Below are 14,150 nucleotides of genomic sequence, written 5' to 3' on the forward strand. Positions count from 1 at the left end.
TGGAGGAAAACTTTTAATAGTCTAGTTAATAGTGATGATCACGGTTAATGTTTCTCTGTAGATCACACAAATAAACCTCAGAATTCAGTGACATAATAATTATACCTGCTCCTTTCCTTTACTGTTATCATTGGGAATATATGATGACGTGAACTAGATAACACGTCAATGGATAACAAGTGTCTTATTTTACTGCTATTTAGTAATAATTTTACTGGAAATGTGACTGGACTTGTTGCTGGACTTGTGGATGGTTCGTATTTTATTTGCTTCTGTCAGTCAAAAAAATAAAGGATTACAGTTTATGTTGCTAAATGTCATGTATTGATCAGTCACAGAAAACCTTCCATGCAGGAGGTATACATTTAATTTTTACTTACCTCGATAGTCCCTTAGGTTGGTTAAAAAGACAGCAATAAAATGATGACTCAATTTAGCTCCCACACCATACCTTCCTTCACCTCCTGTGTTTTGTCTTGATTTTCCAGTTCTGAATCCTGGCCAACTTTAGGTTCTACCATTTCCTCATCATCCTCATCCTCTAGAAAAAAGAAAGAGAAAAATGCATTATATTCTTTCCTTCAAATCAAAGTGTCTGGCTGATGGTGGGAGATGGGGGCAGAGGGTAAAGTTCCAATCATTTAGGGCGGCTTCTAAGTAAATCAGTCCACGATGAATGCCCAAGATATACGTTCAGGAATATATGAATACATTATCTCCAAAAAGGGCCTCTTTGAAAGTACCCCACACTTCTGAGAAAACCGCCCCGAGTCGGCACCTGCTACATCCATCTCCAGGCCCTCACCACATGGGATGTCTTGGAATTGCCTCTCTGACCTCTGAAGCTTCTTCGGAGATGGGCCAGGAACAGATCTTAAAATGTTTCCACCTGTAGCACATTCTCCACAGGGGACACCTGCTGTACAGACGACTCATTTCCAATTTCATTCTCACCAAACTAATTTGGTTTTGACCTACAGGAAAGGGTTAAATACAGGTCTGACCCCAGGTCAAATGCCATTGGCAAGTAAACAACCTGGGGTAGGGCCCCAAAAGTCATTGCCATTGGCCTGGGAGAAAGCAACCAACCTGAAATGGCATTTACACATTCAGAGCAGTTCATGCATTAATGTGAATTTAATGAGCACTAACAAACGGTACCAGTCGGCCACCACCGCCAGATGTTACAGTGCCCTTCCTGCCCCACACAAATGTGCTCCTACTCTCTCTCTCTCCTCCCAAACTGCCTTTCTTGGAGGTCCCTTTCAGTGCAGAGTGCCTGAAATCATCAGTCACGGTGTAGAGGATGGAGGGGCAAGACAAAGTGTCACAAGAAAATCCAACTTACAGGAATAAAACAGTGTAAAAAATCAAAACTTGCTCCCATGGTTTGTAAATATATTACCTTCACTCAAGTATTATATTGATTTCATTGGCTCAAATGGAGTTCAAAAGAAATGACTTCACTTCCTCCACCCCCATCATTCATTCATATATTCATTCATTCAACAAATATTGATATTTACAGATGTTCTATAAGATCCAAAGCTCTATGGAGAGTCCCATTTCCATCACAATAAATTCTGAGATTTATAGTAACTCAAAATTTCAGCTCTAACCACTTAGAGAATGCATTATATATGCATATTTAAATGCCCAAACAAACATGTATAGCCTGAAAAGCAGCTCTAAAAGTTCTTCATTATATTAAGCAAGTGATTTGCGGAAGGAATATCCATTTTAAAAATATGGATATGTAAAGTATAGTATTGCAATTTAGATATTGAAATACAGTAATCTATATGCATGTGTGTAGATTATGGAACCAACATCATTACCTTATAATCACACTAAATACATATTGGAAAGAATGTAAAACACTTTTGAGGAAAACTGTCATTTATTATTAACACATTAACACAGTTATTAGTAACACATTATTACTAACACATACCTGTGAGACAAAAATGTGCACTTAAAATTTTGAAAAGTACACTGTTACCCAGATCTTTAGACAAATAGACCTTTAACATGTTAAGTTATAAATAACACATGTAAATCTTTATATACAGAGATATTTCTGCTATCTTCCCATTAAAAACCAGCTTGGAAGGTACTGAACAAAATATTCACCTCAACATGATGTATATTCCTGACCCAAAGACCTAACACAAAGCCCAGTGAGGCACTAGCGAGAGGGAAGTTTCCTCTTCTGGTAAACCTTGGATGGAGAGGCAATTTTCAAAAGGCCACTAATCTTCTGGGAAGTAGCTCCATCTCTGAACCTTCTAGAGACAAGTATTTAAATCCAATGGATTCAGCAGCCGTTCCCTGGCACTTACTAAATACAAGTAAATACAACAAATGCAAAGGTGACAAAGCCCACCTTATGGGTTGAACTGTGTCCCCCTCCCCAAATTTGTATGTTGAAATCCTAACCCCCAGTACCTCAGAATGTGACCTTATTCGGAAATAGTGTCATTGCAGATATAGTAGGTTTAAGATGAGGGCGTGCTGGAGTAGTGCGGGCACCAAGTCCAGCATGACTAGTGTCTTTATAAAAAGAGGAGATTTAAACACAGATTCACATGCAGGGAGAATGCCATTGAAGATGAAGGCGAAGACTGGGGGATGCTTCTACAAGCTGAGAAGTGCCAAGGCTTGCCAGTAAACCACCAGAGACATAGAACAGATTCTCCCTCATAGCCCTCAGAAGGAACCAACCCTGCCAGCATCTTGATCTTGGAATTCTAGCTTCCATAACTGTGAGACATTCAATTTCTACCGTTTAAACTGCCCAGTTTATAGGACATTGTTATGGCAGCCCTAGCAAACTAATAAAGCCAGTAGTGTGCCTTACCTTCTATGATCTTATAATCTAGTAGAAGAGATAATGAGATATACAATAATAACAACTAAAGCAGTGATGAATGCTTTACTTGTATCATCTAATTTATTTATCTGAACTTGGTACTACCAACCTAATTTTATAGATGAGGGGACAGAGTAATTTCCCCCAAAGAAACTCCCAACCATGTTGAGCTTCAAGTTTTGTCTGGTTCTGCATGGTTTTTGTTTGTTTGTTTTGTTTTGCAGTACGCGGGCCTTTCACTGTTGTGGCCTCTCCCGTTGTGGAGCACAGGCTCCGGACGCACAGGCTCAGCGGCCATGGCTCACGGACCCAGGCGCTCCGTGGCATGTGGAATCTTCCCGGACCGGGGCACGAACCTGTATCTCCTGCATCGGCAGGCGGACTCTCAACCACTGCGCCACCAGGGAAGCCCTGGTTCTGCATGTTTTGATCTGATCTGATCTTTAACCATTACGCATACTACCTCCCTACCCGCAGCTGTCATGAAATAGAAATGCCGTGGAGAAACGCCTGAAGCACAGCAGGTGCGCTGCTCAGCTGCAGGGTAAGGAGGGGTGTGTGGAGGCTCTCAGAGGTGGACATCACATGGTTCGCTCTCCCAATTCCCGGAGGTCAGCGCATGTAACACTCAGCTGAGGAGAAGTTAGGTTTCACACCCTTGAGAGCTAAACAGATGGGTTGCTTTATTTATCAAAGCTATATATGCTACACCCACACTCTATTCTTATTTACTTTGTGGAATACACTCTCCTGAGAGCTGACCAGCAACATTTACTACAAAGCATTGCTGTATTCCTTCAGCCAGACAGATTCGCAGCTTGGGTGGGAGCAGCATTTCAAGGGAAGTAATTGGTCTGAGTTCAAGGCTGGAGTCTACCACTTGCCAGCCCCTGACTTTACATAGTTCGTAGAAACTCTCTGAGGCCTTTTTCCTCATCTGCTGAATTGGGATAATAACCCTGTCTTAAAACACAAATTTATTGTGAGAATAAACAAAAGTATTGATGTGAAATTGCTTTTTAAACCACCAGGAGAGTTGCAAACATCCATACAGAGAAACCGTCAAACAAATGTTGCCTTAGCTTGTATGTCAGAAAATATTTACTGAGCACTTACTATGTGCCAGGTGCCAGGCACAGGACAGGGAAAAAGACAGACAAAAAAAAAAAAAAATTCTGTGCTCATGTCACGGAGCTTCCATGAGTTAGGGGAGAGAAACTGCAAACAAATAAATAAACAAAACATACACTGTGTCAGGTAAGTGGGATGGGGACAGAGAAAGCTGAAAAGGGACATTTGGCATGCTGATAAGGGGAGGAAGAGGTGAAATTTTAAATAGAGTGGTCAGGAAGGGCCACACTGAGTAAAAACTTCAAGGAGTTAAGGCGTGAGCCGCGGGAAGATCTTGGGGAAGTAAAACTAACGACAAATAGATTCTTCCATCTCACTCCATAGACCCAAAGGGTAGAATAGGTCAAGGTCTAAATTACTTTATTATCAGCTCATTTGACTATGGAAAACAATTGTGTTTTTATTAGAATCACCTAGCTTGTACATTCAAATTTTTTGGTTCTTAAAACAAAGTCAGTTTCACCAAATGACTTTGGCTAGTCAGCTTTAAATAGTATCAAGTTCTCACCTTTCTCAGCTATAAGGATTTTTGTTTTAAAAAATCCTGGAAGAATCAAAAGCAACGTCATGACAGACAGTCATGAGCTTTTAGGAAATATATTATTCTATAAGGGCCTGGCTATAAAAAGGGCTAGATTGTGATAGAAGTGTGTTAGTTTATTTTTGAAGTAGGTGGGGAAATAGCAGGTTATCTAATTCTTTAAATAGAAAATACTTGCCCAGAGAGTATGTTTTCAATGAGTTTTTTTTTTTCCAATGAGTTCTTATAATATGTGTAAAGTCCCATAATGAGATACTGTGAATAAAAGAGAAATAAATTTAAAAAACAGTACCTGCCTTTTAAAAGTAGTTACAAACCAGTTGTAGGCATTAATTTTTAGTGGCCACAGAATTCTTTGTCTATCATCCTTTTAAAGACAGAAAGTGAGTGTTTCAGTGGATTTGTTAAGGAAATAAAACACAAGAGACTGGTTTGTTTCTCTGCATACTGATATGTTTGCCTTGCTCAGCAAAGAGAGTATATTTTTCTTTAAGACTCTGGTTTCCTTTCTGGTGCAATTGGAATTACTTCTGTTGAAACCATTTTCAAAACAGTTAAATAACTTTAAAGAAAAGGATTTATGTAGAACCGCTACAGACTACTGACATATGAGTTGTGCTACTAGTTCATACCCAGTTACATTTCCTCTGAGATTGGAGGGAAAAAAATTACCACCCATGTACAGTTTCCTGTACCAGGTACACAAGAGACATTAAACTACTGGCAGAACTTAATTGCCTGTCAGCCCAAGGGGCTAATTTCAAACAATAGCATCTTTTAGAAATTATTTTATTTAGCACCCAAATTCTACCGTCTGCAGTTGTTGCCTTCTTTCTCCCTAGTTGGAAAAAAGTTTGCTCATCACTGTCCTCCTTCCTTAAGATTTTCTCAAGGTCTAAACACAAGTAATTGCATGCTTGGCAGCAATTATACATAACACACTTAGCACAAGGCCTCACCCCTTATATGAGCTCCCAAAAGGTTAGTTTCCTCCACCAGTTAGAATGAAGTCAATGTCACCAATCTGAATACGCCACAGTCCTCTGAGTGTTGAGCTGCTCTGATGGCCTCACAAATTTGAGACTTTGGAAAGGAAGTGCAGGGGACCGTTCGTCACTGTTGGCAATATAACATCAAAACCCCTTTCTGTCATGGCGGGGCGGGATTCCCCCTGCACTACTGTTGTATTGGCGCCTTGCTGGACCCTACTTTATTCTCCTGATGCCCTGGAGAGACATTTTCCTGCTCTCCATTTCCTGGTGACCAGGACACAGGCAGGATCTGGACAGTGTCCTAACAGGGGCTTTGCTCCTAACAGGGGCTTTGTCTCTGGAGCCAGGAGGCAAAGCTGAGGGGACAGTTAGTATTAACGAGGGGCAACATGCAGTGGTGTCTGACATCCCGGGCAGACTATTCCAGAGCTCCACGGTCTGGGTTCCCTTGGCCTTGCCCTTTTCCAAACCTGTTCCTTCTGCCTCCTGTTGATTCTGTGAGTACCAGATGTCCTTCCAATAAATCTCACTAGAGGTGGTGTCAGCACCAGATTTCCTTCCAATAAATCCCACTGGACTGGGTGCCTGCTGCTTGCAACCAGAATCCCAAGTGATATGGGGTGGCCCTCTGTGAAGAGAAGGGCTTGTGTTTTATGAGGTCAGTGGGTTCTTGCTTTCCCTGGCTCTCTCAGGGCCTGCAAAACCCCGGCATAAGAGGGTTTGAGTGCCTGGCCTGAGCCCTTGACACCCGGCTCCTGGCTTTTCACAAGGGGGCTGTGGCCTCATGGAGGACCGCTAAGTCAGGTCAGGGGGGGAAGGACAGCAGGGAGCAGAGTGGGCCATCTCACTACATCCTTCTCGAATTACCATATGACTTCGAATCCAACAGGCCAAAGACTGTAAGATACACAATTACTTTATGTACCACTAAGAAAACTGATTACTGCTAATTAAACTATAACATACATCAATTCCAATGTGAAAAATTGTGAATGTTGAAATTGATAAAATAATTAGTGGCTTAGAAATGAATAGAACACTAGCTTCCAAAAGATAAAAGGATGGCAAGAACACAGAGTCAATTCTAAATCAAACTCACTGCTGTGCTACTGTTGGTGAACAGACTTGGCGAGATACAAAAGCTCTTTTTTGGTTTTTTGTGTTTTAGATGTATTGCCCTTAACTTAAGAGCAAATGCCCTAGTCACTTTTATATAAGTCTATGTATGGCTATGTCAGATAGGGATTCTTTTTATAACATATTTAAAATTTTTCTATAGAAAAACAGAGTTAATCTCTCAAATTAAAATTTATTTTCGATTTAAAAAATAATTCACCCTAATGAAGATATTCTTCGCAGTTCTGTCTTCAGCTTCATCTTTTCTCATATCAAATGCCACTCTGGATAATATTTACATCTGTCTTCCATCATCACCCACAAATGGATGTCTCCTGCCAAGATATCCCTTCTAGGCTCCAGATTCTGTATTGTACATTCCAACATGAATGTCCCCCAGGCACCTCTCACTTGACATGTTCAAAGCAGAACTCCCACCTTCCGCTGAGATCTGCTCCTTTGACTACATTCTCCATCCCACCTATGGTACCACCTTACACACAGGTTCACCGTTGGATATCACAGTACCACCTTTAATTCATCTTTTCCATCAGAGCTTATGGGGTCTCTAAGTCCTTTCAATTCCTCCTCCAAAATCTGTCTTAAATCCACCTCTGTCTTTTCTGCACTGCCCTCATCCAGGCCATTGCCATCTCTCTCCTGGAGTACTACAATAGCCTTTTGACTGTTCTTTCTACTACTACCAGTCTTGCTCTGTATTTCTAGTAGTTTCATTTTTATTTAAAAAATACATCTGTTTATCCTCTCTCCACCAAAAAAAATTCTGTAGTTTCCTATAAATTTCAGTATAAAACCCCGTAACTTCTCGTCTCTTCTACCTCAATTTGCATTTTGGACAACGCACAACCACCCAAAATCCCAGTAGGTACATGCCTCAAAGGCAATGCGCATTATTTTTTTCTGTCTGTCTTGGTCTTCCCTCCAATGTCCAGGAGGTGATTATTACTAACTCTTTGTGATGCATCTCTGGAGCTTTAACACTTCCCCCCAAGCAGATTTGTTGACCCCTTCCACTGTTCCCCCTTGTATCTCTATGATAACACAGCCGAGACCACTTGAAATTAGGTTTTGCATTTATCTCCAGAACCAAAAAGTCCCTCAAAGACCTACGCTTGTTAGTATCATCAACGTCAAGTACGAACTCTAGCAATAGCAAGATGGGTGATTGTTCTGGAAAGGTAGTGTGAACCACACCATGTAGGACCTTGAATGACAGAACAAGTTTGGACTTCTTTCCGGAGATCAGTATCCCCCTTTTTAATAAACATACATCTCATTTAATCCATAAATATTATTTAAATTTTCAAAAGGAATTCAAGGCACTGGAGATGCTAAATATATATGACTTTTGAAACCTCACTTATCTCCTTCCCAGCCAGCTCTTTATGTATATTCTAATATATCTAAGGGGCGGTCTGACCTTTGATGAAAATTATTGCTGCCATCCAGCCCTGCAGAGAAACCGGAGGCTTTTAAAAATTCAAGAGACACGGTCTGATTTTGTTTAAGAATATGGAGGCTGGAGGGGAGTGGGAGAGCCTGGAATGAGGGGGACAGTTAGAAGGTAAGCTATAGCCATAATCCAAGAAACAGATGATGAGAACTTGGCTTAGCATGGTTCAGTTGCCAGTAGGCGTGATGAATCAGACTGTGAATGTAGACATGTGTTTGTACAGCAGACAGTGAGGGCTCCCGTACAGAACTCACTCAAGTCACCTTATCCTTGGACCAGCTTCATGTACAGTTTGCCAACTTCACCAGGAGTCCAAAGAGAGGCACCCTCCCGATACGTATCACGGCCGCCAAAATAAAGTATAGCATGCACCACTGAATGCTTACACAAACCAAGGTGAGCGCCTCTGTACTTTAAAAATATGAGGCAAAGACATATTTTGTGGGATTTTCAGTAAGCACTTTGTTAAATATACTACATGCTAATATTTTTAAAAACCTTCACTTTCTGGTCTAGAAAAATCTGGCCAGAGTAAAGAAAACATACATTTCTCATCGTAGAGAGCACTCCTGTTAACACTCTAGGCCACATCAGTTCTCTCCTAAGGCTACATGACAGTACTTGGAAAGGTTACTTCCTGATGGAATGTCACACAAGGCACTGCAAATGGGAGGAAATGAAAGAAAATATTCAAAACAAGAGAGGAAGCCAGAGAACAGTACTTTTTAGCAGCTGTTTCTGAAACTTGTAACTGTGCTGATACATAATGTGTGTGCAGTAAATATGTGCTGAATTGAGTTGATGTGGATTAGTCAGCTTGCATGGAAGGACAGAGACCAGGAAGGGAATGCCCTTCTAGAGATGTCCAGGCAGGAGCTCATGGGTAACTTCAGCATTTGATGTTTGGGAATGGGAAGATGTGATTGATCTCTATTTCCATAAATTTTCCTCCTTAAAAACCATCAATGGCTCCCTATTTCCTAGAGCAACTCAACACTTAAGGCCAATCACAAGCTGACTTCAATTAATTCTCCAGCATTGCCCAGAGCAGAATAGTCCTTAGCTCACCTGTGTATGAAATAGGCCAAGTTTGTTGTCAGAAACCACCCCCGCACCTTTCCTCTCTTTATTCTTTTATATTTTTCCGGTCCCCATCTCCTAAGCTTTCTCAGAAAGTCATGGAGCCTTCAGCCATGATCAGTTGAATGAACTAATTCATACTAATGGATTAGAGAACGGTAACCCCAATAAATTAATCTCTAATGGTGCAGGAGCTGGGAGGGAGATTTTGAAACAGCCAAGCCACTCCTCAAATCAGTCCTCTATTCTGCATCCTTGGAAGCAGAACCATCATTGCACAACTCCAGAAAGAGCACTCCCATTGTACTCTATGTTAATAGGGACTCCTTGACTTGTACAGGGCACAGGCTCTATATCTATTCTATATCTAGCTTTATTTGTATAGAGGCATACACACACACACACACATTCTGGGCAATAATTCAAAACACTAGAAAATGCAATTCTTGTCTGCTTGGAAAGGGAGAAGGGACTCCTAGCTTTCTTTTCCAGACTTAAATCCCTTTTGCTGCCTACTTTTGATTTTGGACAATCCCATACCCTTCTCTTTGTTTCCTCTATCACTTCTTCAAATGTGTAATTTTGCACTTCCTCTCAGTGGGAGCATGGCTTGTGAAAAAGAAAACTGGGGTCACAGGGACAGAGATGTTATCATACCTAACTCTCAGCAGCAACTATAGATATGTCCCAGAAAAAAGTAAATCTCAAGGACTCCAGGTACTTAAATGGTTGCTGTGTTATGCTAGCTCGTAAAAACAGAGTAAAATAAGTAGAAACCATTTAGAAACATTATTTTGCTTGTAAAGAAATTGTTCGTAAGGAAAACATGGTACCTTTCATCTTTAAGCCTGTCAACTCTGACATTTAATGTCAGAGCAGTCATCACATCCACCACCGCACATAGAGGTCATCCCACTATTACATGTTCTCTAAGTGACTCAGTTATACACACACACACACACACACACACACACACACACATATTCTTTTTCATATTCTTTTCCATTATAGTTTACCCCAGGACATTGAATATGGTTCCCTGTGCTACACAATAGGACCTTGTTGTCCATCCACTCTATATGTAATAGCTCGCATCTACTAACCCCAATCTCCCAGTCCATCCCTCCCCCTCCCGCCCTCCCAACCACAAGTCTCTTCTCTATGTGAGTCTGTTTCTGCATTCTTTTTGTCAATAAGAGAATCAAATCTTGTTAATTCTACCTCTTTGTATCCCCTTCACTTGCACAACTGCCTCTGTCCTCTCCATTTTTCTCCCTCCTTCTCTTTGGTAGAGGCATCGTGGTCGTTTATGTGGCTTACTGTCAGGTCTCCTAGCTAGCATTACCTCCAGCTGCTCTCCATGCCTACCCTTGACAGTGTATGACAATCTACACTCTCAGATTAATGCTCTAAAAACAGAACTCTGCTCATATAAATTTCCCAGTGAAAGCCCTTGATAGTTCCCATGACATGCAGAATAAAAGCTGGATTCCTTGGCCTAGTCTTCAAGTCTTCCAGGGTCTGACTCCAACATGTGTTTCCTGCTGAACTGCCTCTACCATGTTAATCCCCTCTCACCCCTGTCAGTACACACACTCCAGTCAGCTGACACTGACACTGTGACTGCTGCACCAACTACCACATTCTATCTGTCCTTTGGTTCATGTCACTCCCTGAGGCAGACTCTTTCCCTCCCTTCCCTTTACAAAATATGAGCACAGGTTGGTTTCTCTATCACGGGCAACCAAAAAAGTATGAATGGTCAGGAACTAGTAACTACTGACTACCTACTTTGTAGGTACTCTCTATTTCTCTTCATGATCTCTTTTAGCATGCACACCAGCCTGCAAGGTAGCATAGGGTTAAATGCATGAGTCCTGCTGCTCAAGTTCAAATCCTGATCCTACCATTAGGTAGTAACCTTGGACTACTTACTTAACCCCTTGTGCCTCAGTTTTCTCATCTACTGATTACAAATTACTCTCCTTGGTTAATGATGATTCTTTAATGGCTTAAGACACTTAAAGCACATTTTATTATTTTTTATTATTATTGATGCGGAAACTGAGACTCAAAGAGGTTAAATAAGTTTCTTTAAGTCAGAGAGCTACTAAATTATAAAGGCAGATTTTTTAACCCAAGTTTTTGAGGTACCAAATTCCATTCTGTTTCAACTGTGTCTACACTGTCCCAGTTGCTTGGACTAAGCTGTGAAGGATGGAGATGTCTCAATGGGTTTGGAGGTAAGCATAAGCATAGCCAGTGGAGAGGAAACGCCATGGAAGTGGCAAAGCAGTTTTGGAGCACAGTTGAAAAAAAAAGTTGCCACCCATATTCATTCACACAGACCCCAGCTTCTCTTGCCTGTCCCAGTTTCAGTATTGTTTTAGCACAGTGAGTGGGTTGCTTCACAATCCATGTGTAGATTCAGAAGTGTTCCCACCTACTGCAGGGAGGTCTACTTGAACAATCTTGTTTCCTCCAGCACGAGACTATGCCTACAGGATGTGCCCTGCTCCATCTCTTACTAAATGGGTTACTCTGCCCTTTGCCAACCCTGCTTCAACTGAGCTAGCTTTCTAGCTTTTCCTGATCTTGCCAAGAACTCTCATATCTCATAGCTTTTATATTTGCTGTCCCCTCTACCTGCAGTACTCTTTATCCAAATATTCACATGTCTTTCTCATGATTTTCTTAGAGTCCCTGTTCAAATGTCACATCAACTGTGAGGGCTTTCCTATGCAACCTACATAATATAGCAACATGCCTCAGCCCATTCTGTACTGGCACACGGCACTTGTTTTCTCCTTATCCTAAGTTTTAAAAAACTTCATAGTACTGATAACTATCTGATTTAATACATTTATTTATGTATGTATTTATTGTCTGTCTCCTACTACTTAGAATGGAAATTCTACAATGTCAGTGACTGTGTCTCTTCTTTGCTCTGTACAAAGCACTTAGAAAATAGCTGAGTAGGTGGTAGGTGGCAATAAATATGTGCTGGACCATAAGATGACTGAATGCACAAAAGGACAGCAAGGCAGCACTGCATCTTGAAACCAACAACATATAATTCCTTAAGCCCTCAGAGTGATGGCAGTCCCTGTTATGGAAATCAGGGACCCCCCTCCCCCAGCCTTGTCATGGATGCTTACAACCCCACAGATCTGGTTCCCTGAAATGAGTATTTTCTATCTCTTTAGCACTTTCATTCTCTAGAAGATGAAAATGGGATCTTCTGAGTGCTCTTTGCTGACTTCCATTTCAGCATTTTCTTGTTCTGGTGTTCCACCCCCAACCCCGAGAGAACTGATATATTTTCCATCTGGAAATACATCAAAATTCATCACAGTCCATTTCTCAGGGAAGATCATTAGCACATTTGTTTGCTTTTATCCTGGCATTAACAACTCTATTTGGGGCTAAATTATTTCCCCTGGTTTCAACGTCAAGTTTTCCCATTGGCTCAAATACGAAGTCCCTTGTCTGTCAATGTAATAATTTTCTATTAATTATGAAAGAAGAAAGCTAGCAGTTTGAGAGTCTTAAGGGAGGCATTTGCCTAATCCAAGAAACTGATTTTTCCAGTTACTTGGACTAAGTACAACTCTCAGTTGTGGTCAGATTCACAGATTTCAAAGTGCCCCTTGTTTTTACTTTCTGGTCAGTCTAGACAGACATGGTTCATTCCTTCATTTTTCAAGCTGTTGAAACATCAAGTTGGTCAAAAGAATCTGAATCTCTCAAGAATGAACTGAGCAGCACTTCACCAGAGACTTCATAACTTTCTACTGAATATCACTTCAAACAGAAGAACCAACTCAGTGGTACTAGGAGAGATTTCACTTCAAAGGCTCAATGTGAGTGTGAGATTGAAAGTGTGACAACAAAAATAATGACCATTATTGTCCTATCCAGAATGGAAAAATAGTCTAGTGTTTAGGACATGCAGTCCTGAATTTTTTTGCCTGTTCTCAGCTATTTCAGTTTCATCCGGGTGTCCTCACCCAACCTAAATTGCCCCCTTTAATAATAATGCTTCTATTCATTACAAATGGACACATGCTCTTGAGAAGCTACCATGTGCAAGGCATAAGCTCCATCTTATGGGGCCACAGAAATGAATCAAGAGAGATGCTTGAACTCAAGGGTCTGGCATTTGGGCAGGGAAATGGCCACTGTATGTAAATATCTATATCAGAAGAGAGAATGCTTGGAGATCTGCTCTGGGAATTCCACAGGGGTAAAGTTAACTTCTCAAGGGAGAGTATGGGCAGGGAGAGACGAAAGGGAAGCAGATTTTTCAAGGAGTTTAATTTGAGCTGGGTCTTGAGGAGTGGTGAGGTCTTCACAAGGATATAGAGATGGGAATGCAGAGTATCATTCCAAGAAGAAGAAAGAGCATGTATGAGTACAGAACAATGGAAAGGTGGGCACAATGGCAGGAAGTTCAGTAGAGGAAGTAATGGAAAAACCTTAAATACCAGGATAAATACCAGGATAAGTAGAGTCACACACATTTGCTATTTGATTCTCAAATTGATTCTCAGCTCTGTTGAGAAGCATTGTGAATTCACATTGCTTTAACTCATGTCAAAAGAGGCTTTTTAAGGATCCCTGGGTACTTAGCAGTGTCATGACTCAAGCGAACAATTTTCCCATCAGAAATTTTGCAGCAGGTAAATTACCTACATATTTTCCCCAGAGATAGCATAGGGAAAACATGGTCTTATTCATGACCATTTGCTATACAATATGTGAAAGATAGGTTAGTTCCTTCAAGATTTATTTTCTCATCTGTAAAACAGGGATGCTCATTTCTGTGCTACTTATATAACAAAGTTGTCATGTGGAACAATGATATAGTGGAGATAGAGATGTTTTGTCAGTGGTAAAGGGCCGTTACATGTTAGTTATTAAGGTAGGGTAATTGTAGTAATA

The 14,150-nt window shown here is 40.9% G+C and overlaps 1 protein-coding gene across 13 annotated transcripts in view; it reads right to left on the reverse strand.

Moving 5' to 3' along the window:
- Window positions 1-14,150, reverse strand: part of DYNC1I1 (dynein cytoplasmic 1 intermediate chain 1) — a 484,637-nt gene that overhangs the window by 138,323 nt on the left and 332,164 nt on the right. For all 13 annotated transcript variants that reach the window (XM_081243706.1, XM_081243717.1, XM_081243708.1 and 10 more), the window contains one exon: window positions 452-541. In XM_081243706.1, coding sequence (XP_081099832.1) covers window positions 452-541 — 90 coding nt within the window. The remainder of the gene's footprint in view (window positions 1-451; window positions 542-14,150) is intronic.

This window comes from Mesoplodon bidens (assembly GCF_964165515.1).
Source record: "Mesoplodon bidens genome assembly, chromosome: 9".
Taxonomy (NCBI): Eukaryota; Metazoa; Chordata; class Mammalia; order Artiodactyla; family Ziphiidae; genus Mesoplodon; species Mesoplodon bidens.